Source organism: Microtus oregoni, unplaced genomic scaffold, assembly GCF_018167655.1.
Source record: "Microtus oregoni isolate MIOR12 unplaced genomic scaffold, Mior012 000008F_ref0000371, whole genome shotgun sequence".
Classification (NCBI taxonomy): domain Eukaryota; kingdom Metazoa; phylum Chordata; class Mammalia; order Rodentia; family Cricetidae; genus Microtus; species Microtus oregoni.
In genome coordinates, this window is record NW_024543067.1 from 38,328,534 (window position 1) to 38,355,791 (window position 27,258).

Consider the following 27,258-nt stretch of genomic DNA (forward strand, 5'->3'; position numbering starts at 1 on the left):
AGACCTTGTCTCAAGACCTAAAACTAATAAAACAAAAACCAACAAACCAGAGCAAAAGAGGCTGGAGAGATGGCTCAGTGGTTAAGAGCACTTGCTGCTCCCATCATGAGGGCTGGAGTTCGTTCAAATCCCAGCACCCATGTTAGGTGGTACACAGACACTTGTAATTCCAGCTCCAAGGGATCCCATGTGCTCTTCTGGCCTGCATACACAGAGAAACACAGACACATGCACGCACATATAAAAAGACTACCATAGCCAAACAAGGACTAGGGGGTGGCTCGGTGGGTATAGTGTTTGTCGTGCAAACAGCAGGACCCGAGTTCAAGTCAGCAGCACCACATTAAACCCATGCGAGCAGATGTGGTAGCCACACCTTTATTTCCAGCACTTAGGAGGCAGAAGCAGGGGGATCCCTGTGAGTTTAAAGGCAGCCTGGTCTACATGGTGAGCTCTAGGACAGTCAGGACTACATAGACTCTATCTCAAAATAAATAAACAAAAGGTAAATAAAAATTCAGCCAAGAAGCATGGCTGGGGAGTGGGGACAGGCAGCCCCCTGTGCTGCTGGGCTGCTTGTTTAGCCAGTTTGCAGAAACTGAGCTTCCTCCGGCTCAGTAGGAGGCCATGTCTCAAAATACAAGGCAGAGAGAAGTGTTGACATATGTGAAAACACCTGTGTTATCCTCTGAAGTGCACCTGTGCATGCACACACACACACACACACCATACACACATGCACACACTACACACACACACACACCACTAAACTCACTGGAAGTCTCCAGATGCCTCAGCTTTAGTGTCTGGAACCAGAGGTTGGGGTTAGTGTTCAATGGGGACAGAGTTTCGGTTTTGCAAGATAAATAGTTTTGGAGATGGTTTCACAACACAGTGAGCGAGCTGAACGCCACTGAACTGGGCTCTTCAAAATGGTGAAGGTGATGAATTTGGGCTCGGGGCAGAGCCCATATCTAGCTTGGGTGCTACTTCTCACCCTTCGTGCTATTCTCACCTCCAAAAGAAAAAAATGAAACGGTTAATTTAGTGATATGCAAATTTTGCCCAAATATATTTTACATATGATTTTTCCATTTCATAAAAGTCTTATGGGCTAGAGAGATGGCTCAGTGGTTAAGAGCACTTATTCTTGCAGAGGACCTGAGCACCCACCAGAGTTCTAGGGGATCTGATGCCCTCCTCTGACCTTCAAGGGCACCAGGCATGCTCGAAGTACACAGATACACATAAAGATTCATACACATAAAATAAAAATAAATCTTTAAAAAGTTTATGTGCAGCCAGGCTTGGTGGTGCACACTTTTAATCCCAGCACTCAGGAGGCAAAGGCAGGTGGATCTCTGTGAGTTAGAGGCCAGCCTGGTCTACAGAGTGAGTTCCAGGACAGCCAAAGATACACAGAGAAACCCTGTCTCAAACAAAACAACAACAAAAGAAAAAAACATTTAGGTGCTTGGGTGTTTTGCTTGTATGTGTGCCCACTCTCTGTATGCCTGGTGCCCAGGGAGTCAGGAGCATCGGGGAGCTGAAGTTACAGAGTTCCGAGCAGTTATAAACTGCCATGTGGGTGCAGAGAACTGAACTTGGGTCCTCTGGAAGAGAAGCCAGTGTTCTTAACCACTGAGCTTGCGCTGTCATCCCAGCGCTTGGGGGGCAGGGGTGGTAGTGAGTTTGGGGCCAGCCTGGACTACATGAGACCTGCCTCAAAAACAAGATGAAACATCACTATCATCACTATCAACAAAACCTGTGTGGAAACAAGCTTGGGGGGGGGTTCCCCATTTTTTTTTTTTTTTTTTTTTTTTTTTTTTTTGCTTTTCAAGACAGGGTTTCTCTGTGTAACAGCCCTACCTGTCCAGGAACTTGCTCTGTAGACCAGGCTGGCCTCGAACTCACAGAGATCCACCTGCCTCTGCCTCCTGAGTGCTGGGATTAAAGGCGTGTGCCACCACCGCCCGGTAAGATTTTACTTTGCGTGGGTGTGGGTGTTTTGCACGTGTGTCTATGTATCATGTGTGTATCTGGTGTCTGCAGAGGACAAGATGCTATCAGATCCCTGGGAACTGGAATTACAAATGGTTCTGAGCCACCGCACAGGTGCTGGATATTGGATTCAGGTTTTGTAGAAGAGCAGCCAGTACTCTTAGGCCGAGTCATCTCTCCAGACCAATTTTATCTTTTTGTTTTGTTTTTTCAAGACAGAGTTTCTCTGTGTAGCCCCGGCTGTCCTTGAACTCACAGAGACCCATCTGCCCCTGACTCCCCAGTGCTGGGATTAAAAGCATGCACTCTTCCCACCCAGCCTTATCATTTTTTAAAAAAAACTTATTTAAATTTTAATTATGTGTGTTATGTGCCATGTTAATGTAGCATCCACAATGGAGGATTTCTTGGAGCTGGAGTTCCAGGGGCTGTGAGCTGCATGCCCGGGTGCTGGGGACAAACTTGGGCCCTTTGGAAGAGCAGCTCGTGCTCTTAGCTGCTGAGTCACAGCTTCAACACTTTAGGTTTTTTTGTTTGTTTGTTTTTGTTTTTCGAGACAGGGTTTCTCTCTGGCTTTGGAGCCTGTCCTGGAACTAGCTCTGTAGACCAGGCTGGTCTCGAACTCACAGAGATCCGCCTGCCTCTGCCTCCTGAGTGCTAGGATTAAAGGCGTGTGCCACCACCGCCCGGTTTTGATTTTTTTTTAATATTTATTTATTTATTATATATACAATATTCTGTCTGTGTGTATGGCCAGAAGAGGGCACCAGACCCCATTACAGATGGTTGTGAGCCACCATGTGGTTGCTGGGAATTGAACTCAGGACCTTTGGAAGAGCAGGCAATGCTCTTAACCTCTGAGCCATCTCTCCAGCCCCCTTTAGGTTGATTTTTTTTTAAATATTTATTTATTTATTATGTATACAATATTCTATCTGTGTGTATGCTTGCAGGCCAGAAGAGGGCATCAGACCCCATTACAGATGGTTGTGAGCCACCATGTGGTTGCTGGGACTTGAACTCAGGACCTTTGGTAGAGCAGGCAATGCTCTTAACCTCTGAGCCATCTCTCCAGCCCCCTTTAGGTTGATTTTTAAAAGCTTAAAGAATCAGAAAACAATGACCTGGGTGTAGCTCAGTGGCACAGCGCTTGCCTGGTGTGCACAAGGCCTGGGTTCAATCCCCAGAGCAGCACACACCAAGAATAGCAAGAGACAAAACAAGATGCAGGGGGCTGGGGTTAGTAGAGGCTAGCACACACAAGGCACCAGGCTATAGGCCAGCATCAGATACACTGGATGTGAAGAGGAGGGACAAAGATTGAAAGTTCTAGGCCAGCCTTAAAATAAGGAAGGGGTTAAAAAAACCCACAAAGGCATTGTCATTGTTTGTAGCTTTATTAAAAGTCCTTTTACTTCCTAAAACATGATTACAAGAAAAGAATACTTCATTTACGTGTAACACTGTCTTGATGGACGTACCGTGGTCGCAAAGTGGAGCTGAGTATAGAAAAAAGCAGGGACAAGCACTGACCCTGCTGTCCCCGAGGCAGAGAGAACAGTGGCAGAGACAGACAGGAACTTGTATGAGGAGCTCTGTGCTTTGGGATCACAGAGAATGCTTCCGGAGGCTGTGAGCACCCCTCAGGCACCGGCAGCTCTATTCACGTGCAGACTCTATCCTGACATCCGCCCGCCAGCCCACCCATCACTCGCCCGTCTCTCATTTATCATCCATCCACACACTCGTCCATCTGTCTGTCATCACTCATCTCTATTCAGCCTCTACCCAGGCACTCATCCATCCACGCGTCCACCTCATGCCAACCAAGCCTCTATGCCTTCGACCTAAAAACCCAAGCCAACTACGATTCCATCAAACCAAGAGACCTACTTGTCTAGAAGAGAACCCAGCACTTTCCTTAGCTCATAAGCCTCGACTCTGCCCTGAGGTTTGGCTCCAAAGCCCATTGGGTACAGCTGTGACCTGGACAAGACTGCTCCCATCACAAGGCACATTTAGAAGTGGTCTCCTTTCTTCTTTACAAAGACAACTAGGAAAAACAAAAACATGCTGAGATTCCGGGAACAGAAAAACAAAAACAAAACAACCAAAAAACCCACTAAAAGAAAAGTGCAGCCTGCCTGTGCCCCGTCACCAACAGGCACTCTAGAGCCTGTGCCCTGTCACCGACAGGTACTCTAGAGCCTGTGCCCCATCACTAACAGGCACTCTAGAGCCTGTGCCCCATCACCGACAGGTACTCTAGAGCCTGTGCCCCGTCACCAACAGGCACTCTAGAGCTTTAGGAACACACACACACACACAGCTACTCCTCTGGCCGTTGGGTTTCCGTGAAGCCTGTGACTTTAAGCTACTTCTGGGTGTGTTTTGAGGCCAGCCAGTACCTAATCAAGACCACATGGGCTGTGGAATGCGCCTGTACTTGGTCAGTATCACATCCTCTGTTTACTCTCCTTGGAGGAGAGCAGTTCTGGGTTCCAAGCTGGGAGACACTCTGGAATGGCCCCTTTTCTCTTTCCTCTGTCGGTCTTAGAGCTTTTCTAGGAACACTCCTGTGTCCTGAGCTCTCCCTGTGGGGAATGGGTAAGTCTGTATCATTTCTCCTTGTAAGATGGTCATTTCCAAGCCACAGGGCCCACCAGGACCTCAACTGCAGGGTGCTGAGATGCCCCAACTTGAATGTGTGTGGGGGGAGGGAGTGGGTGACAGATCTTGAAAAGACAGATCTCTGACCTGGGGAGAGACCGCACGCTCCTGAGTGACAGAATCTTATATTGTGAAGCAATCACAGGAGACTCCCCTGGCCCCCAAGAAAACTGTCTGGGGGTGGAGGGCAGTGGACAAAACCCTATTATACACTAGACAATGACATTTGGCACAAGGGCATTAAGCAGGCCTAGTGGAGACTTGCCGTAGTGAAGTCAGGACAAGGAGACTCTAACATTCCAGTGACATTCGAATTTAGCAACTCAAATTCTGACCCCTCCCTTCCCCTAACAATGACTCAAAAATATAGTATTTTCCCTTCTTGCCCCCACTCCTCCCATAATTGCCGGCTGATTGTTCTCCATGTTCTCCCTAAGAAACCCACACCCGGGAGTCAGCAACTGCCGCCAACTGGGCGGAGAAAGTAGCTTGGCTTTTTGGCTTTGAATGTGGGTTTGAACTCAGGGTGCTGGGAAAGGCCTGTAGAGCTGAGTCTGGCAGATGTCAGGACTCCCCCGGAGAGGAAGGCTGAGGAAGTGCAGGGCAGACAGGGGGCGGGATGAGGGGAGGCGCCTCTGCAGTGTGGCTGTGTGGCTGGGGTCCTTGGGGAGTCACTGGCCTCTCCCGGTCTTTACTCTTCAGCTGAGGATGATGCTGGACTCTCGTAGTCTGACATGGGAGCGAACTGCAACGAGAGGCAGAATTCTTTCTTGGAATCCTTTCAAATCCCTCTGAGGAGATTTGCTGTGGATGCAGAGGGAGGGAGGGTGGTCCCTCCCTTCCAAGGCACCACATACAGCAGTGTATTGTCACCTTGTCCTTGCGGAGAAGGCATGGGAAGGAATCAAAGTGGAGACTTGGGACACAAAGGGACTTCTTCACTGACCCCTGCACCAGGTCTCGAACTCAACCCAGCTGGAGGAGGATCATAGTATGATCAAATATACTTACCTTGAAAAACAAACAAAACACCAAATATTGTTTTAGGCAACCAAATATTAATGCAGAGGTTCAAGAAAGAATGCTGGTCCCACTGCTAAGTTGCACCCTGACCTCTCACTGGGGGATTGTAGGCGGGGTTTCTATCCTGAGCCCCAGCCTCTTTCATGGGAAGATTCTTGGCTCTACCCTGACCCCAGCCCTTTTCCTTTACATTTTGAGGTAAGTCTTACTTAGTTGCCAGGGCTGGCCTTAAACTCAACTCTGTAGCCTTGGCTGGACTGGGACCTACCTTCTCTTCTACCTCAGTCTCCCCAATTCTGGGATGGCAGGTGCCTATCATCTACCGCTCAGCTCTGAGTCCCGCCCTCTAGTGCAGGGATCTGGACTCACCGAGCACTGGATGTTCATGCGTGAGTACAGCATGGATGCGATCTCGCTCTGCCCTGCGTCGAGGGCCACCATCAGTGCTGTGCTCCCATCCTGCAAAGCAGCCACAACTATAAAGATGCCCCATGTGCAACCCACCCTCCCTAGGCAGCACCTGGGTGGGGACTCACTCGGTCGGTGAGTGAGATGTCGCAGTTGGGCACAGCCAGCAGGAGCCCGGTGATCTCCTTGTGTCCGTGCTCACATGCACACATTAGGGCCGTGGAGCCATCCTCATCCTGCGTGTTGACATCCACCTCACAGGCCAACAGAGCCTTCACCACGTCCACTCGTCCGTGGCTGACTGCCAGCATCAGGGCCGTCTGTCCAGCCTGAGGCAACGGAACGGGGCTACAGTATAGAGGCCGGCAACATCACACCCCTGCTCTTGACCGTCCCATGGCTCCCAAGTGCTCTGACACTGACTGGGTATACACGCTGGGCCCTCCTGGTTGTCTTCCTCAGAAGGGCTCTCTTGGTTCTACCCACCTGTATGGTCACCTACCATGAGCCTCCAACTCACAGGTGTAAAGTTAAGCAAAAATTTAATCAAACTAGCTAGGTGGTGGTGGTGCACGCCTTTAATCCCAGCACTCAGGAGGCAGAGGCAGGCGGATCTCTGTGAGTTCGAGGTCATCCTGGTCTAAGAGAGCGAGTTCTAGCACAGCCAGGGTTACACAGAGAAACCCTGTCTCGAAAAACAAAACGGATGCTCAGCAGTGGATGAAAAGATCAAACAAACCGTGTCTAGACACAACAGAACACCACTCAGCCATGAAGAGGAGCATCACTCAGAATACTGATGGATACTCACACGTGGAAAAACTTTGAGTGCAAAAATTCATCGACGGTGTTTTTGTTTAGGTGGTGTCGGAGCCTCACCACAGAGCCTCCAGGATGGGCAGTCAGGGTCTCACTGCAGAGCCCCCAGGACGGGCAGTCAGGGTCTCACTGCAGAGCCCCCAGGACGGGCAGTCAGGGTCTCACTGTAGAGCCCCCAGGACGGGCAGTCAGGGTCTCACTGTAGAGCCCCCAGGACGGGCAGTCAGGGTCTCACTGTAGAGCCCCCAGGATGGGCAGGCCCTTTTGTTCAGAGGTTCCCTGAACACATTGATTCCCAGCTAGGGGACTCCATTTACAGGACATAGCCAGAGCCGGGAAGTTCAAAGCCAGCAGGGCTCCAGGAAGAGAGTATACCTATGAGAACAGGGCTTTCCTCTTTTTTTTTTTTTTTTTTTGGTTTTTCGAGACAGGGTTTCTCTGTGGCTTTGGAGCCTGTCCTGGAACTAGCTCTGTAGACCAGGCTGGTCTCGAACTCACAGAGATCCGCCTGCCTCTGCCTCCCGAGTGCTGGGATTAAAGGAGTGTGCCACCATCACCCGGCTAGGGCTTTCCTCTTTATTATCACTGTTATTACCTAACAGGCAGGTCTCATGTGGCCTGGAGCTTGCTATGTTAACCCCTGATCTTACTGGACCAGTTTTCTAAGTCCTGAGGCTATAGGCATGCAGACAGAAGGAGACTGAAGGGGACATGGGGAAGGAGAGAAAAGAGGCGGGGCCTGATGTCAAAGGGTCTCATGTTCCAGGTCTATCGGGACAGTTCAGGCCAGCCTGGGTAACTCAATGAGATCCTATGTCAAATCAACATGTAAGAAGAGGGCTGTGAGCTGGAGTAGCTCCGTGGTTAAAAGCACCAATTGTTCTTGCAGAGGTTTGGTTCCCTGCAGCTACATGGATGCTCACAACCACCTGTAGCTCAAGTCACAGGGAATCTGATTTCCTGTTCTGGCCTCCTGGCACAAACATGGTGCACATACAAGCAGGCAAAACACACAGAATGTGCTGCTTGCCTTTAATCCCAGCACTCCAGCGGCAGGCAGATCTCTGAGCTCTGAGTTCCGGGCCAGTCTGGGGTATAACTGTTAGCTACTGTTTCAAACAGGGAGGGGGAAATACACTGTTGCCAAGCAGGTAAAGTGCTTGCCTTGCAAACACAAGCAGCTGAGTTCCATCAGAAAGAACCTGTGCACAATCAGGTCCATGTGCAACTTGTGATCTCAGCACCTGGGAGGCAGAGGCTGGAGGATCCTAGATAGCCAGTCTAGGGGAATTGGTGAATCCTAGATTTAGTAAGAGACATGTCTTAAAATGCACCGTCCTCTGGCATGCAAGCATGTGCACATGCTCACGTGCACACACACACACACAGATGCATCATATGCAAGCTATCCGGAGCTCGCTCTAAGACTGAGTCACTCAGGTTTGAACTTCAGCTCCTTGCCTTGAACCCTGAAGAGCCAATATTGCTTCTGAGTCTCAGAGCAGTGACTGTTCCCATGGACACAGAATGTCATCATGACCTGGCTTGGTCTGGGAGCAGGTGAGGGGACTCAGTGGGTAAGATGCTTGCCACCAAGCCTGATAACCCGAGTTTCATCCTGGGACCCACACGGCAGTAGGAGTGAAGTGAGTCTCAAGGCATACCGCAGCCCGTACCTGGCTGGCTTTGGCGTTCACATCCCCAAGCCGGAAGAGCTGAAGGATGGTCTCCATGTCATCCTGGGTCTTCAGGGTGGCCAGAGCAGTGAGCATGATGGGGCTGTAGCCAGCACGGTTCAGCTTGTCCACCTGACAGACGCCTGTATGGGGAGGGTGGGGATGGGGTGACTGAGCCTCTGCCATCAGCACTAAAGGCTCGCCAGTCCCAGTGAGCGCTCGGTCTAGGCATAGCCGAGCAGGTTTCTGTATACGTGTATGTGCTTGTGGAGAGCTGGATGCTTCCTTCAGGAGCCAGGCACCTGAGTTTGTGTTTTGTTTGCTTTGTTTATTTTTTTTAAAGATTTTATTTATTAAGTATACAGTGTTCTGACAGAAGAGGGCACCAGATCCCATTATAGATGGTTGTGAACCACCATGTGGTTGCTGGGAATTGAACTCAGGACCTATGGAAGAGCAACCAGTGCTCTTAACCTCTGAGCCATCTCTCCAGCCCGGATCTTTTTTTTTTTTTCCTAGTTTTGTTTTTTTCTCTGTAGCTTTGGAGCCTGTCCTGGAACTTGTTCTGAAGACCAGGCTAGCCTCGAACTCTGTTTATTTTTAATATTTAAAAAATATTATTTAGAGCTGGGTGTGAAGGCGACGCCTTTAGTCCCAGCATTTGTGAGGCAGAGGCAGGTGGATCTCTGAGTTCGAGGCCAGCCTGGTCCCCAAAGTGAATTCTAGGACAGCCAGGACTACACAGAGAAACTCTGTGTTGAAAAACAAACAAAAATACATATCTTGTTTTAAAAGAGACTTATGTTTTAATTTTCGGTGTATGTGTGTGCACCAGAGAACAAGTGCTCCAAGGATCCTGAAGAGGATGCTGTAGGTAAATCACAGACAGTTATGAGCTGTCTGGTGTGGGTGCTGGGAACTAAATGTGGGTCCTCTGTGAGTAGTGCCCACTTTTAACCACCAAACCATCTCTGCAGCTCCCTAAACTGTATTTTTACATCTATTTAGGCGTTGGAATCGGGGTATCTGCCATGGTGTCATGGAGGTCAGTTGCAGCAACTCCCTCCCTCCACCTTAGAGATCTATGCCTTGACCATCAGACCATGGCTCCTGCCTCCCTCATAGACTGGGAGGTTCTGCCTTCTCCATCAGACCAGGGAAGACAGGTTTCTTCCGGCCTGACTGAATACCATGTGTACTCTCCAATAGGCAGTTCAGAGGCCACAGCCTTCCTCTCACAAGGGCTTTGGAAACAATGTGTCCATCACACAGGTACCATTGGAGATGTGACATCAAGACCGAATTCATTATTCGGCTAACAGTCTTCCCAGCACACAGCAAGGGCCTAGCCTGCTCTACCAGACTGGGTGGGCTACATTCCTCCATGAGACGGGGAGGGCAAAGCTTCCTTCATCTTTCCGTGAAGGGCACATTCCCCCTCTATCCAATCTAAGAAGGTGGTATTGCCTCCATCAGATCAGCAGAGTGGAAGCTTCCTCAGAGAGAGAGAAAGCACAGGGCCTCCCCCATCAGACTGGAAACCCGTACTCCTTGCCTTCCACCCCCATCTCACTGTACAGGGAGCAGGAACTTCAGACTGGGAGCTCAGGAAGCCATGCCTCCCCAGTTAGCCCAGCAGGCTGGCCTGGCCTGGAGGCTTACCGCTGTCCAGTAACTGCCGCACCACAGGGAAGTTGGCGTGGGACACGGAGTAGTGCAGCGCCGTGTTACCGTTGCTGTCGGCAATGTTGACCACATAGTCCAGCAGCCGGGCAGACATGGCCCTGAAGGTGACCAGATGTCGCCGTACAAGCTCAGGGTGAGCGTCACTGCGGCAGGCCAGGCGCAGCCATTCCTGAAGTACTGTGGTGTAGGCCACTTTCTGGATAGAGACAGCAGGAGTGGGGAGTGAGGACAGAGGTGCCCTCATCTGGGCAAGGTAGTACACGTGTGATTCCAGCCCCCGGGAGCCCAAGGAAGGAAAATCCTGAGTCCAAGGCCAAATCAGGCTACATACTGAGAACTTCTCTGGAAACAAACACAGAAGCAGAGGCAGGAGGATTTCAATGAATTCGAGGCTAGCAGTGAAATCTGTTTCACTATGCAGATCAGGCTAGCCTGGGCTATATAGTAAGACCCTATCTCAAGAAACAGACAAGTCCAGTGAGGAGGTGCAAGTCTGGAATTCTAGCACTCGGGAGATGAAGGCAGGAGGATCAGGAGTTCGGGATCATCTTTAGCCACAAATGTAGGCCAAGGCCAGCGTTGGCTACAGCAGACATCAAAACAAGACATGAAAACAAAGTAATGGCCATTGCCAGCTACAGTGGCAGCACTGACCCTGGGGTGCACAGGACCCAGGAATCGTAGCCTGAGACACTGACAGATACAGTGCCTACAGCGAAAGCATGAAATCTCTCCAACATCCCCAAAACAAGACCATGGGGACCCCGGCACTGACGTCAGGACTCGAGCCCTACCCACCACTAATGACACCCTTGAGAGATGGGTCCTCACTGAGTGCAGACTTTGAGGGTGGGGATGTGTGGCGTGAGGGTGGAGGGGCACCCTCGGGCCCAGGGATCCTCCGTACCAGTTCTCGCTCAGTGAGGGCATTGGGGTTCTCCAGGTATTTCTCCAGGGCCAGACAGGCTGATATGAGGTCAGGGCTCAGCTCCATCCTGCCAGGAACAGAAAAGGTCAGGCTTACATTATTTTACTTTCTAAACATTTATTTATTTTTCCCTTTAGCTTTTTATTTACTCCGCACCCCCTTCCCCCAAGACAGGGTTTCTCTGTGTAGCCCTGGCAGTCTTGGAACTCACAGAGATCCACCTGCCTCTGCCTTATGAGTGCTGGGACTAAAGGTGTGTGACAATACTGCCTGGCATTTTTTCTTTTCTTCTTTTCTTTCTAATGTGCATTGATATTTTGCCTACAATATATGTCTGTGTAAGGGTGCTGGATTCTCTGGAACTGGAGTTACAAACAGCATGAGCTGCCATGTGGGTGCTGGGGACTGAACCTGGATCCTCTGAAAGGGCAGCCAGTGCTCTTAACAACTGAGCCATCTCTCCAGCCCCCTATTATTACTTTTTAAAAGATGAATTAATTTTTGGTCAGACACATTTTATCTAGGAATATGTATGTTTACACACACACACACACACACACATATATATGTAGTAACAATAAAAAATCAGAGGCTATGAATCTGAAAGAGTGGGATGGGTATGAGAGGTTTAGAAGGAGAAAAGTGAAGGGGAAAATGTTATTATCAGATTATGATCTCAAGAAAGACTTGTCCATTTTTAGTTCATGTGTGTGGGTGTTTTGCCTGCATGTACACATATCTGTGCATATGTGTGGCTAGTGTCCAAACAGGCCAGAGGGTGTTGGATTCTCTGGAACTGTAGTTACAGATGGTTGTGAGCTGCCACAATGTAACAGTTTCCTCTGAGATTGAAACAACCCATCCTGCACAAAGCTCCTTAAACAAGAGGATAAGCAACTCAAAATAGTAAGGGAAGTCCCTGAAACTGACCTTACCAAAATTAGCAATAAAAGCAGAGGGTTCCCCTAGATATGTGGTTCTCAACCTGTGGGTCATGACCCCTTTGCAGGGGGGGAGGGTCAAATGACCCTTCCACAGGGATCACCTAAGACCACCTGAAAACACAGATATTTATGTTACGATTCATAACAATAGCAAAATTACAGTTATGAAGTAACAACGCAAATAATTTTACAGTTGGGGGTCACCACAGTATGGAGAACTGTATTAAAGGGTCACAGCATTAGGAAGCTTGAGAACCACTGCCTCAGAGGAAAGGAGGCTGACCTGCGAGGACTGAGACCCGACCAGCGGCCTGGGAGAAGCAGAAACCAGCCCAGCTGCTAGGCAAGGTTAGGCCACCTGGGCAGGGCACCTGGGAAGGACGCTCTCCAGCCTGTGCAGCTGCCTGCCGACTGTGCGGTGTGCTCCAGGTTCCCAGCTGTGTGAGCTGCCACTCGTGCTGGGGTGGGCCTTGGTGATGCAGCTCTCTTGGAACCATTTCTGCTCCTGTAAGTCACCCTTCACCCATATGCCTCTAGGTATCCCCAGTGGAACTCATTGGTGCATGAAGTTGGACTTTGGCGGTATTTGTACTTTAGTCTGTCATGGGTTCCTCATCTGGGGTGAGCAGATGTGTGTGTTGTGTCTCCTCAGGAAAAGCTTTGTCATAACACAGTGGGTGCTAAGAATTGAACCCAGGTCCCATGGAAGAGCAGCCAGTGCGTTTAAATGGAGAGGCATCATTCCAGGCCTCTCCCCACTTTTCAAGACTTGGTCTCATGTGTCCCGGGCTAGCTTCAAACTCAATAGGGCAGGTTCATTGCCAGGGCTGGTGGACTTATTTGGGAATTCCAGCTACTTGGAGGTGGAGGCAAGATTGCACAGGTTCAAGGCCAGTCTGGCTTACAGTGACACTGAAGGCTAGTTTGGGCAACCTAGCAACTCTACATAAGAAGTATGAAGAGTGGGCTGGAGATGTGGTTCAACTGTTAGACTTGCCCTAGGCATGGGGCCCTGGGGTCCAGCCTGGCACCTCATAAACTAGGCTTATGTCTATGATCTTAACACTCAGGAAATGGAGGCAGTAGGGCTGCAAATTTGAGGTATTCTGGGCTACAGAGTCAGTTCAAGGTTAGCTTGGGTAACTTGATTTTGAGACTTTATCTCAAAATAAAAAGGGAGGGGGTAGGAAGATGGGTCAGTAGCAGAGGACTTGCAGTCTGGGTGTGAGGGCAGGAATCCACATTCCCAGAAGCCACAGAAAGGCCAGATGGGTATGGCAGGCAGTGGCGATGCCAGCACATGGGTGGGAGACAGCTGATCTACAGAACATGCTAGCTAGACTGAGCTGCACAGCCAGCTGGGCCAGGAGGGGACTCTGACTCGGTAGATAAGGTGTGGAGCGGTGGAAGAAGAAAGACACTGAGCACCAGTCCTGGGTATGTACACATGGAGATATACGTGTGCACAGATATCTACACAAACATATGCATCCACACCATACACACAGACACAAAACACACGGTCTCAATAGCACACACATGCAATACACTACACACACACACACTAAAAACTAAACACCAAAACAGAGAGTGGAGTAAACAACACTGACCCTCAGTCTTCACATGCACATGTCCCCCGCATGCATCTACCAACACACGTGCTGACATGCACACACGAGGCAGAGCTCTGAGTCTGAGGCTAGCCTGGTCTGCTTAGTGAGCATTCCAGGCCAGCCAGGGCTACAAAGTGAGACCCTGTCTCAAGAAGAAAACTTTCAGACACACTCAGAAACACAGCTTCCTATCTGGCTGGATCCCAGGCAGCAGCAGCTCACCAACCCTTCACCCTGTCCAACGCCGTCCCGCCCAGAGAACTGACCGAATTTCCTCCTCGGAGTTGGATTCTGATGCCGCCTCAGCTGCGGGCACACGCTGAGCTTCCTGGGGCAGCTGGTTCTCTTCCAGAGTGGCCTTGGCTGCTGCAGTCCCAGAAGGCCTGAGCTGAGAGCATTCAGCTGTGCTCGGGGTCCTTGCTGGTGGCTCTGGGGCTTCGTTCTCTGTGCTCTCGTGCTCCGAGTTCTCCGCTGTGCTGGAGTCCTCTGAGGATGACTCGTAACTAGGGAGCGAAGGGAAAGGATACTAATGAGAATGGGTGTAGGAGGGACCAGTGTGACCTCCCTGGGCCTTGGTTCTCCACCATTTTCCATCAGGGATGATCCCAGTGCTAGTCACATGCTAGGCAAGCAGGTGCCTGGAGTCCACGCTCCAGCCCCTCGCTGGGGGACTGGCGAGCCTGTGGCCCTCCGTTTCTAACCATGTCACACCAGAACTGTCACTCAGCCGCCACTGCAGACCTGGGATGCTATACTGCGGCTCTAATCAGATCAGGCCCTTTGGGGTGCACTGGACCCACACAGATGCCAGAGCCACTGCATGGGTCTCAACCAGGTGCACACATTCCTTTGCCTCAGTTTCCTTATTCTATACACCCATGCTTTGACTTGAGGGATTAGCAGTGAGGGGCCGAGCTGGGACTGGCTCTCAGCAGCAGGACAAACAGGCCTCCTGTCCCCAGTCTTCAGGGTCACAGTATGAAGGACTTAGGGGAGCCACTGGGGGCTGGAGATCACTCACCCGCCATTGACCCCCACAAACTGGAAGTTCCTCTGGTGGGCTCCGGGATCTGCAGGATCCTCTTTCCTCTTCAAGGTAGACTGCCCTCCTACAGAGACTCTGTCTGAGAGACCATGTAACATGAGTGCCCCTTGACTCCTAGTCCACTCTGGATGACCAGGGGCCCGTCTCCCTCGCCAATGTCTATTCACCTGCTCCCTCAGCCACTTGTGTCTCCTGGGAGGCTGCTGGCCTTGTGGGCTCCCTGTCAGTGGTGTCCGCGGGAGCTGCCTGGTCAGGATTCTCAGACTGTTTCGTGGGCGCTGCAGCAGGGTGTGCAGCGGAGGAGGAAGGCTCTGCGGGAGACTTTGGGACACCTGGGATGAAAAGAGATGTGGACCAGACAGAGATCAATAATAATAAATAATAAAAATTAATAATAAAATAGGCCTCCAACGTTGCTGTAGGGTAGAGGTGGGAGGATTAGCCTGGGCTACAGAATGAGCCCTTGTCTCTAAAATGCACATAGCTGTCTCTATGGTAGAGCACTTGCCTAGCCCGTCCCAAGCCCTGAGATCCATCTTCAGCACCACCTAAACTAGGCGTGGTGGTGTTTATCTGCAATCCCAGCACCCAGAAGGCAGAAGCAGGAGGATCTCTGTGAGTTTGAGGCCAGCCTGGTCTACAGAATGAGCTCCAGGTCAGCCAGGGCTGCACAGTGTGACCCTGTCTCAAACAAACAAAACAGAAAAACAAGAATGCCGTGGGACAATGGCTTCACCCTATGAAGACCGGCAACACAAGAACACATGCAAAGGGAAGGGAGAGGAGTAGGTGGGGCAGGGCTGGCCGGAAACATGGGACCCAAGCTCATCCCTAGAATCCACACAGATAAGCAGTGCACACTCAAACTTATCCGTCACCCTAGAGCTGGAGTTGACCGCTTCCAGCCTAGTCTTCTGGTAAATTCCAGGCCTGTGTGTGACCCTGCCTGTCTCGGAGGTGTCCTCTGACGCCCCCGCACACACCCAGCAAAGAGCCCAACAGTCACGATGGCTCTGCACCATACAGCCGGAGCACGCTGGACAATCCTTACATCAAAGCTTCCACCCCAGGAAGGGCTCAGCTCACAGAGAGAAGAAACTGAGGCACAGTGAGTTGTTGAAACTATTGTCAGCCGGCAGCCCGCCAATGATAAAGATCTGGGAGACCAAGAGTCCCCGGCTTCAGACTCAAATCTCTCACACTCTGTCACCCTGAGTATTTTCTAAAGAAAAAGAAGTCCAATTGTGGTCAAGAGCATGGTGGCCAGAACAGAGATTCAAACTTCATACCTAGGGACTGTGTGACCCAAGCAAGTGTCTTAACATCTCTGCCAACCCCTCCCCCCCAAAAAAAAAACATTTTAACTCATTTTAACTCATGGCATTACTACATAGCCCAGGCTGGCCCAGAATTAGCAGCAATTTTTCTGTCTCCATCACCCAAGTGCAGGGATCACAGGCATGCTCCCCTGCCTGGTGTTTCCTCTTCCTTATCTCGGTGTGTGTGTGTGTGTGTGTGTGTGTGTGTGTGAGAGAGAGAGAGAGAGAGAGAGAGAGAGAGGGGGGGGGGGGGGGGGGGGAGAGGGAGAGAGAGAGAGACTGCACCTGTGTGAGTGTCTGTGCGATTGTGTGTGTAGCTGTGACTGTGTGTGTATGAGTATGTGTGTACAGTTGCCACAGCATGCACGAAGGTCATAGGAGGGCCTCTGGTGAGGTTGTCACGTCATCCCTGTCTGTCTTGTAGAGAGACAGGTCTCCTGCTGCTCACTGTGTGCCAGACTGGCTGGCCTGCAGGCCTCCAAACTCTCCTGTCTCTGTGCCCTCCCTTCCTGTAGGAGCGCTGGGGTCATGAGCCACTCCGCCCAGCTTTACCAGGCTGCTCCCCCCAGATTCACTCAGATCCTCACAGATCCCAACAAATGCTTCACCCAGAGCTGCCTCTCTAAGCCCTTCGCCATCCCCCTTTAAAGAACACACACAGTTGCATCCCCTCCCTAAGCCATGTGAGGGACAGACTGTCTTAATCTAACTTAAACATGTGTGAGTTTGGCCACCAGGAAAATGGGACCAGAGCCATTAGAAAAATTTAAAAACGCCGAAAGGTGGTGGCACACACCTTTAATCCCAGCACTCAGGAGGCAGAGACAGGAGGATCTCTGTGAGTTCGAGGTCAGCCTGGTCTACAGAGTAAGTTCCAGGACAAGCTCTAAAGCTAAAGAAAAACCCCTGTCTTGAAAAAACAAAACAAAAAACAAAAACAAAACAAAAAAACCCATTTTAAAATTTGGGACCTGGACATAGCTTAGTAGTAAAGAGCCTGCCTAGAATCCTGCAGTGAGGGGCTGGGGTGTGGCTCAGTGGTAGAATACTTGTCTAGTTTGTGCCGCCTTGGATTACAATCTCAGTGCCACAATCAGCACAATCAATCAACCAATCAGATCAAACCCTACTCTGCCAAAAATTTCCTTGGAGAAAATAAAGTACAGATCGGGTATGGCTGTGCGCGTCTCTAATTCCAGCACAGGAGAGGTAGAGACAGGAGGATCTTTGTGAGATTGATGTCAGGCTGGTCTACAGAGCAAGCTCCAGATCCGTCAAGTCTATGTACCAAGACACCGTCTCAGTTTTTTAAAAAAAGACATTTCTAGAGACGGGTCAGCTAAAGATCATGTGAAACATGCTTCCTGCATGTAGGGGGCTACCAGGATGGCTTTAGCAGTAAGACAGTTAAAGGCATTTGCTCTACAAGGCCGGCAACCTGTGTGAACACTGGTTCTGCACTCATGCTCCCATAGACAGCATACACACACACATAAGAAGGTATGTTTTACTCCATGTATCATTTAGTCTAGGTTTTAAAGATTTTTTTTTTTAGCGTGTGTGTGTATGTTTTCTCTGCATGTATGTCTGTACACCATATACATTCCTGGTGCCTGCATGAAAGAGAATATTTATCATATTCTTTGGGACTGGAGTTACAGATGGTGTGAGCCACCATGTTGGGCACTGGGAATTGAACCCGGGTCCTCTGGAAGAGCAGCCAGTGCTCTTAACCACTGACCCACCACCCACCCCACCAGCTCTTTTTTTTTTCCAGACAGGGTCTCATTGTGTAGCTTTGGCTTGCCTAGAACACAGTATGTCGAGCAGGTGATTGTCCTGCCTCTGCCTCCTGAGCACTGAGGTCAAAGGTGTGTGCTACCACGCTGACACAGGTGACTTCTTGGGCTCTGTCTCCACGAACGCACATTAGTCCAGTTTCCAGTGTGGAATCACGGTGCGATTTCCACTCCCCCAGCTGCCTGTGCTTCTCACACCCTGTGGTAGCTTTGCTGTCCCAGAGGCATTGCCTTCCTGCCATGGGCACAGCCTCGTGGAAGGTCAAAGAGTGTCAGGGCTCTTTAAAAGCATACATATTTTTTAAATCTAATATTTTGTTTATGTCACTATGTTACCCTGATGGCCTGAAACACCATATATAGACCAGGCTGGCCTCAAACTCAAAGTGATTGCTTGCCTCGGTTTCCCAAGTGCTACGATTAAAGGAGCTACCGCCACTAAATTTTTTTTTAACATAAGCAATCCACTGCTTCCTGAAGTTCCTGGGTGCTACTTAAGTTCTCCAAGGAGCTAAGTGTTTTTCCTCCACAAGCTGAGTACAGACAAGACAGGGTGGAGTGAGACACTTGGCTACAAATCTGTCCAAAAGGAGAGTCTAGGGTGTGGTGACCCAAGCTGACACCAGGACTGGATTCACACCGAGCCAGGGCCAGTGCTGGGGTGTGTCAAACTATTATTTATTAATGTTTTGTGGTACTGGGGAAGGAACCCCAGATTTGTGTCCACTACTGTAGATTTTTTGGGGGGGGTCTGGCGCTGAGGCCTGAACGCAGGACTTTGCTGGGCACATGCTATACCATGAGCTGAACCCCAAACCCTACTGCAGTATCTTGACTGAGCCGCGGCTCCCCTTGCACGCTGTCTCTTTTTAGGCAGGGCCTCATGTGGCCCAGGCTGAACGACCCTACCAAGTTCTGGGATAAAACCTGGGGCTCCCTGTATTCTAAGCCTGCACTCTAGAAACTGAGCTGTGTCCTCAGGTTCTTTCTGTTGTCGTTTGGGGTGGGTCTTTCTCTACAATCCCAGGCTAGTCCTCCTGCCTCCTCCCCAGTGCTGGGATAACACGCATAGACCACCACACTTGGTTTAAAGCTCCTGATCTAAATGCTGGGGCTGGGGGGGAGGGGGGCAGAGCTCTGTGGGTAGGGGAACCTGCCCGATGACCTATGTGTAAGCTGGATACAGTGGAGGAATGTGATCCCAGGGTTCCCATGGTGAGATGGGAGGCCAAGAAAAGGGGCTCTTGGAAGTCTTTGGGCTAGCCTGGCACCTAGCAATGAACAAGAGAGAAACCTTGCTTCAAACAAAGTGAGGACTGGTGTCTGACCTCCATGTACCTTCTGTGGCAACATGCTTGTCTTCCCAAAGTGTCCTACACCTTAATAAAAACAGGACAATAAGCCTTAGATATAGCCTGGTATGCTGGCTTGTCCCCATAAGCCCAGGCACTAGGGTTGGGGGCTGAGGGCAGAGGGGCATGAGTTTGAAGCCAACCTGTATATATGTACTTCATATGTGTGTATATGTATATGTGTATACTACATATGTGTGTAGGTGTACTATATATGTGTGTACTATATAGGTATGTGTACTATGCGTATACCATAAGTGTGTACTACATGTTTGCATGTGCTATGCATACACATATATGTGTATGTACTACATATATGCAAGATCCCATGTGAAAAAGAAAGAAGGAAGACAAAAGAAAAAAACAGGCTTAAAAGGCTCCTTCCAGGCTAGGCATGGTGGCGCACGCCTTTAATCCCAGCACTTGGGAGGCAGAGGCAGGTGGATCTCTGTGAGTGGCCAGTCTGGTCTACAGAGCTAGTTCCAGGACAGCCAAAGGTACAGAGAAACCCTGTTTGAAACACAAAACAAGACAACAGTGGAAAAACACTTTTCTAGGGCCGACAAGAGAGCTCGCAGTAAAGGTGTGTGTCCCCAAGTCTGACAGTCCAGTCTGATCTCTGGGACCCACACAGGGGAAGGAGACAGCTGACTCCTGCAGGCTGTTCTCCGACACCCTTCCCCCCATAAATAAAAATGTAAAGACTCTTAAAAACTACCTGTGTTGGGAAGAAGGCTCAGCGAGCACAGCATCTGCTGTGCAAGCACGAGGATCTGAGTTCAAATCCCACAAACCCCCAGCATGACTGTATGTGTCTGCAATCCCAGGGCCCCTACAGAGATGGGTGTACAGCCGGAGCATCCTCAGAAGCCATAGGGCACAAAAGTTAGCAGTTAGCAGGGTACAAAAGCAGCAAACAGAACAATTCCCCTCAAAGCAACGCCTAAGGCTGTGTTCTCACCCCCATACACACGCTGTTCTCTCTCTCTCTCTCTCTCTCTCACACACACACACACACACACACACACACACACGGAGCTCTCCAGGCCTGCTATCCCAGCGACTTGGGGAGCTGAGCTGAGGAGAATCACAATTCAAAGGTCCGCCCAGGCTTGAGTAACTTCAAGGCTAGCCTGGACAACTGTGTAAGACCTTACTTCAAAACAAAATCAAAACCTACAGCGCCTGGTGTGGTGGCTCGGCAGGTGAAAGTGTTTGCCACAGGAGTCTGAATTCAGATTCCCAGAGCCTGTGCAGAAACAGCAGATGTGGGGCTGGCAAGGCTCAGTGGTTAAAGGCGCTTGCTGCCAGGTCTGATCTCCAGAACCCACAAGGTAGCAGAAGAGAAGAGATTTCCTAAACTGTTCTGTGGCCTCCACACACTCCTCCACAAAGTCAACAAACATAATATAATAATGAAAATGAAAATCAGAGCGGGCGTTCAGTGCCTGGCACCCGCCTGGCTTGCAGGATGCTCACGGCCCCATCCCAGCACTGGAGGGGAAAAAAAGTTAAAGTGGAAAAAACAAGAAACAGAGAGAGGATCTTGTTTTTCTGAAACACAAGACCATTTAAGGAAATCAGGCAGGCACAGGGCATGTTTGTCAAGACATGCAATAGCTAAGTAAGTGGCTGAGGTGGGGTGTAGCAACGACAGTAAAAGGGATAGGAAGGCCAGGGTGAGGCAGGAGGACTGCTGGGTAGCCAGCCAGGGCAGCACAGAGAAACTTCCTCTTCAAAAAGCAAACTCCTGGGCTGCCGAGATGCCTCAGTGGATAGGAACTTGATGCTGGGCCTGATGCCTTGAGTTTGATCGCTCACACAGTAGGAGAGAAACCACTCCCAAAAATTGTATTTGGGCGCGCACGCACGTGCACACACACAACACACACACAATAAATAAAAAAGTTTGCAAGTAATTCAAAAGGAGACCATGGTGATATCAGAAAACTAGAAAGCAAGGCAGAATAAAGAAAAATATATATAACGAATGGGATGAAAGCTGTAATTGAAATACGGGTAAGACTTGCAGGGTGCGGGTGGTGGTGCACACCTTTAATCCCAGAACTCAGGAGGCAGAGGCAGGTGGGTCTCCGTGAGTTCCAGACCAGCCAGGACTGTTACACAGAGAAACCCTGGAACTAGCTCCATAGAGCAGGCTGGCCTTGAACTCACAGAGATCAGAGATCAGTTCGCCTCTGCCTCCAAAGTGCTGAAATTAAAGGCATGTGCCACCACCGCTGCTACCACGTGGTTGAGAAACACTGGTTTGAAGAGCAAAAAAACAAAAAGAACAACTCTGTGAGATTACAGAAATAGTACAGTCAGACAACTACGTTGATATTTCTTTTCTTTTCTTTTCTTTTCTTTTTTTTGGTTTTTCAAGACAAGGTGTCTCTGTAGCTTTGGAGCCTGTCCTGGAACTAGCTCTTGTAGATCAGGCTGGCCTCAAACTCACAGAGATCCGCCTGCCTCTGCCTCCCGAGTGCTGGGATTAAAGGCTTGCGCCACCACCGCCGGACATGTTTTCTAAAATTTATTTTTAATCAAGTCTGTGAGCCTGTGTGTGTGTGTGCGTGTGTGTGTGTGTGTGTGTGTGAAGTGTGCGTGCACACATGTGCACATACAGGTGCCTGGGGCAGCTCCAATGGACCGGGAAAATACAGGTGGTTGTGAGCTGCCTGACATGGGTGCTGAGAACCAAACAGATCCTCTGGAAGATCCAGAGCAAAATAATAATAATAATAATAATAATAATAATAATAATAATAAAAATTTTAAAAAGCCTCCACCTCCCAGCACTGAGAGGAGAGGTACCTGACACTGTACTGTTTATGTATGTGGTATGTGGTATGTGATGTCGTGGATGGAATGCATCTTCAGCAAGCCCTTGCAGCTGGCCGGTGGTAATGGCGGCACATGCCTTTAATCCCAGCACTCAGGAGGCAGAGGCAGGCGGATCTCTGTAAGTTAGAGGCCAGCCTGTTCTACAGAGTGAGTTCTGGGACAGTCAAGGCTACACTGAAAAACAAAAACAAACAAACAAACAAAAGAGACGGCATCTTGCTATGTAGCCCAGGATAGTCTAGAACTCACAGCAATCCTCCTGTCTCATTCTTGCAAATGTTGGAATTATAGATGTGTCCTACCATGCTCAGTAGACTTACGTTTTTATGTGACTGGGGAAAATCGAAAGGAAAATATGGTTTAGGACGTATGAAAAGCACAGGAGTTAGGGCCTGGTCCAGCAGCAGATTGCATACCCAGGATATCTGAGGCCCTGGGTTCCATCCCTAGCAGCTGAAAAAATAAACGAAGTCAAGGAAAACAATAATAAGCTTTGTGGTGCCAGATATCAAAAACAAACTCTTCTCTTATGCCCTTGAAAACTTCACGCTGGCTGCGGTGGCTCACACCCGAAATCCCAGCTCTGGCAAGTCAGACGGTGGGCAAGAGAAGAGCAGCCTGGGCTACAAAACCGACCTGTCTCAAATACATGCGCTCTTACAAAGTAAATGGGTCGAGGACGGAGCTGAGTGGTAGAGCGTTACCAAGCATGCTCCAGCCCTGGGTGCCATCCCCAGCATCCAACCTGTAACCCCAGCACGCAAGAGGTAGAGGTGGTGGCGGGTGCAGGGTGCATGTGTGTGTGTGTGTGTCAGAAATTCAAGGTCATCCTGGGTTTCATTGAGTTCAATACTAACCTGGGCTACCTGAGACCCTGTCTCCAAATAAATAAACAAATATATTAATGAAATGAAAAAATAAAAATTCAGAAGCAGGTCTGAAGTGTGACCCAAGGTAGAGCGTTGGCACAGCATGTGTGGGGCCTGGATTCATTCCTAGCACCACATAATAAAACCAAAGCACAGTAGGCAGGCAGAGGCGGCGCACAGCTTTAGTCCCAGCACTCAGGAGGCAGAGGCAGGAGGATCTCTGTGAGTTCGAGGCCAGCCTGGTCTACAAAGCAAGTGCCAGGACAGCCAGGGCCACACAGAGAAACCCATCTCCAAACACCAAAACCAACAAACAACAACAAAACTACCCAAAACAAAACAAAACAAAAAGCCCAAACACACAGAAGCCAAAGAACAGAAATGCTCACAGAAGCTGTGCCTGTTACAGAGAAGCTGAGGCTGGAGCATGGCCATGAGTCCTAGGCCAGTTCCTGGCCTACAGAATGGGACCCCATCTCAACGAAACAGAACGGACAAAAACCTAGGGAGCAGCCACACCTGGGTGGGGGAGGCAGAGTCTGGCGGTCTAAATTTTTCTGCACTTTCCAATGCTTCTATAAACATCAGAAATCACTTTTCAGTTGCTTGAGCCAGGGTCTCACTCTCTAGCCCTGGCTGACCTGGAGCTCAACATGTAGGCCAGACTGGCCTCACCTTCACAGACACCTATCTGCTTCTGCCTTCCAAGTGCCGGAATTAAAGGCACGCACCATCACTATAAGCTTTGTTTTATCGTTTACACGTGTCTATGTACTTGCGTGTGAGTGAGTGTGTGTGTGTAAGAGAGGACTGAGAAGGTCATAAAAGGGCGTCAGATCCTTGGAGCTGGGATTTTAGGTAGTTGGGTGCTGAGAAGCAAACTTAGTTTCTCTGCAAGAGTGGCAAGCGCTTTTAACCACTGTGTATGCAGTTTTTGTTGCTCTGTGGAATCTGCTGTCTGGGACAGTGTCTCTCTGTCCTGGGTTTGTAGAATAGGCTAGGCTGGCAGGCAAGCCCCAAGGATCCACCCGTCTTGGCCTCTCCAGCATTAAGATTGTGTGTCCCATCACATAGTGGGTTTTTAACATGAGTTTTGAGGGTCCAATTCAGGTCACTGTGCTTGTACAAGCCGGGCCATCTCTGTGGCACAGGGACTCATGTCGAACCAGAACAGGGCTGCTTGTACCGGTCCTGGCTTGCCTGGGCTCGCTGACTCTGCCCTGACTTGACTGGCTTGGGGTGTTGGAGTGGACAGGGCTTTGGATCCAGTCTGCCCATCTCTCTCAAGCCTGGGTGTGTATCTGTGGAGAGGGGTTCCCCCCACCTTCGGCTGGAGAAAGAAAATCCTGCTCTGTTGAGAAACACAGGCCTTGCCTGATGCTAAAGAAGTCAGACAGCTCTGCCTCTTCCTCCAAGGAGTGCACCATGATTTCTCATCAGGCTTACCAAGCTCAGCAGACATACGTGGTGACTGGCCTCACCCCATCTTCCAGCTCTGACACTGCACTGTCGGCGCACAGGAGCCTCTGGAACTCACTCTTGGGTGCTGGGATTCCCCCACACCTTAACTCTTTGTCTACTTCTGCCTCATTTCATCAGCCCAAGTCCGTCTTTATCCCAGGGCCTTGGATCCACTGCGCCCTGGCCTGGTGCTGTATCTTTTCCACCGCCCGTTACTTGTTGATGTTTAGAGACTCACTCTGTAGCCCAGGCTGGCCTTGAAGCTGAGGTGATTCCCACCCACCTACACAGTTTCAGCTTACCGAGTGGTAGGCTTATACACTACTGCACCCGAACAGACTGAGTCAAAAAGACACCACGGAGCCTAGATCCGACCGAGAACATAAACAATACACACAGAGCCAGGCTCAAGATTACAGCCACGGGGCACAGGGAGGCCAGCACCCAGGGAACTACCACGATTCAGTTGTTTCTCTCCGTTTTGACCTGAGCACGTATTTCCCATGTGAACACTTTTCACTTTCCTATTGGGGTCTCTCACAATTTTCCGCAGCGGTATTTTTAAAATGACGTTTATTTCTGGGCACGATAGTGTACATCTTTAATCCCAATACTCCAGGGTCAAGGGCAGGGGGTGACCTCTGGGAGTTCGAGGGTAGCCTGGCTACCTGAGGAGGCCGTCTCTAAACGGTGACACTGACTTAGGCTCTTATTTACTTGGGGGGGTGGGATGCCATGGCTTGCACATATGGAGGTCACAGGACAACCTGTTGGGGGGCAGGGGCAGGTCTTTACATTACATGGGTCAGGCATGGTGGTGAGCACCTGCAATCCCAGCATTTGGAGGTTAGCCTGGTCCCCATGGCAAGCTCCAGGCCAAACAGTGTAATACAGTGAGACCCTGTCTCCAAAACAAACAAAATGTGGGTTGGAGGTCAAACTTAAGACTTGGTGGCAAGCAACTTTACCTGCTGAACTGTGTCCCCCTGCCCGAGCAGGGAGCTTTGCAAGTGTTCTCAGGGCCTTTGAGACTAAGTACTAAGCATCTTGGAGAAATCCTGGAACAGACCCACTCCTGATCCATCTAAGTGAGGCCTGATGTAAGCAAGCTGCAGCAAGAGGGAGTGCAGTGAGACATGAGGGAGGACTTCTGGGGTGGCAGTTTCCACAGGCAGTGAACATAGCTTTGTCTGTATGTCCGGCAAGCAGGAGGTCCCATGACTGCCCTGGGAGGCACGTCTGGAATGGAGGGTGCCTCTCAAAGATTCCAAGGCTGGGCTGGGCGGGACCCTGGCTGGGGGCCAGAACCTCAGGGCTGGGTGTTTAGATGGACACGGAACAGAGGGGTGGTTTCCGTAGCCGGCCAGGAACAACAGGGAAGCAAGGGCTCCAGTCAACTTGACCTTGGTTATGGGGGTGAGAAGTCGGCCTCCATAGGCTCTTGATGCAGACCCTGGCACAGTGAATCCCTGCCCTAAGCCTCAGTCTCCCCAGCCATAAGTAGAGTGAAGTCGGGAGTAGATTAAATGCTCTGTAATCCCAACTAGTCAGGGAGCTGAGGCAGGAGGAATGAGAGAGTTCAAGGCTGAGCCAGGTGAGGTCTCGGGAGGGGAGATGGAGGTAAAAAGGCAAGGAAGGGCGGGAATGGGAAGAGGAAGGGAAGGCTCAAGGCTGGAGTGCAGTGCATAGCAAAACTGTCTCCAACTCCACATAGCCCAAAGGGGAAAGAGAAGAAAACCCCAAACCGAACAGCCCACAAAGGTCAACCTGATCGCTATCAGCAGAAGCAGCAATAAGCACAGCTTGACTGTGTGCACTCGGTGGATCCATATTAGAGCATGTCACAGAGAGGAAAGTGGAGGCCCAAGAGGTGGAGTCACTGCTGGGGTTACACAGTGATGGAACCCGGGGTACCTCGGCTGTTGGCCCATCACTTAGCAGAGCAGCTGGCACCCCTTGGCCCGTGCCAAGAGAGAACAGCTGTGACTATTCCTATGAATCACCCTGGCAGTTTCTCCTGGGCAGCTGACAATCTGTATACAGCCCTTCCGGGCACGAGGACTCAGCGCTTCCTCCGGGTGCACCCCTTCCTCTTCTGAAGGCCCCTGGACTCAGGAAGGGTCTCCTCCACCCTCAGGGCTCAGGGCTGGGCAGGGAGATGTACACTGGTTGGCTCTGCCACTGAAGGCCACTCGTGGGGTTTTAATCTGGTGTTATGTGAACGCACGGGATCGGTGGAGGAGGAGGAGTTCTGGACTCCTCATCCTCTTGAAGGTGCCACAGAACAGACACGAGGTAGGGAATCCACACGGCTTCTGAGCACCGGGATCAAGCCACGCCTGAACCATGGACAACACACTCTATCTAGAATTACATGTGCCCAACACGTTCCTGCCATTTTTTAATTCAAAGGAGAGACTCTGCTATGAAACTAACCATCGTGGGGAATGTCCTCGAAACACCTCAACACAACAAGGCAATGTGCTTCAAGTTCAATTTCTCTGTGCATGTATGTATGAGGGCATGTGTGCGGGCATGCATGTGTGTATATCTGCATGCGTGTTTAGGTAGACAGGTGGTGTTCCTCAGGTACTGTCTACCTTTTTAAAAATGCACAGTTGCCAGGTGGTGATGGCACACGCCTTTAACCCAGAACTCGGGAGCCTGAAGCAGGTAGGTCTCTGTGAGTTCGAGGCCAGCCCAGTCTACAAAGTGAGTTCCAGAACAGCCAAGGCTGTTAAACACAGAAACCCTGTCTCGAAGCCGGGCGGTGGTGGCACACGCCTTTAATCCCA

At 50.3% G+C, this 27,258-nt stretch overlaps 1 protein-coding gene across 2 annotated transcripts in view; it reads right to left on the minus strand.

Annotated features, from left to right (window-relative positions):
• Window positions 1–3,388: 3,388 nt before the first annotated feature.
• The window catches only part of Kank2 (KN motif and ankyrin repeat domains 2), a 29,320-nt gene continuing 5,450 nt past the window's right edge, over window positions 3,389–27,258 (minus strand). The window contains exons 4-12 of one of the 2 annotated variants that reach the window (XM_041657430.1): window positions 14,984–15,148; window positions 14,793–14,880; window positions 14,038–14,274; window positions 11,194–11,281; window positions 10,263–10,482; window positions 8,601–8,743; window positions 6,234–6,434; window positions 6,067–6,156; window positions 3,389–5,419 (exon numbers count right to left, since the gene is read on the minus strand). In XM_041657430.1, coding sequence (XP_041513364.1) covers window positions 5,366–5,419; window positions 6,067–6,156; window positions 6,234–6,434; window positions 8,601–8,743; window positions 10,263–10,482; window positions 11,194–11,281; window positions 14,038–14,274; window positions 14,793–14,880; window positions 14,984–15,148 — 1,286 coding nt within the window. In that variant the 3' untranslated portion in view covers window positions 3,389–5,365. Of the gene's footprint in view, window positions 5,420–6,066; window positions 6,157–6,233; window positions 6,435–8,600; window positions 8,744–10,262; window positions 10,483–11,193; window positions 11,282–14,037; window positions 14,275–14,792; window positions 14,896–14,983; window positions 15,149–27,258 lie in introns of both variants that reach the window. The other variant, XM_041657429.1, reaches the window with a different exon arrangement.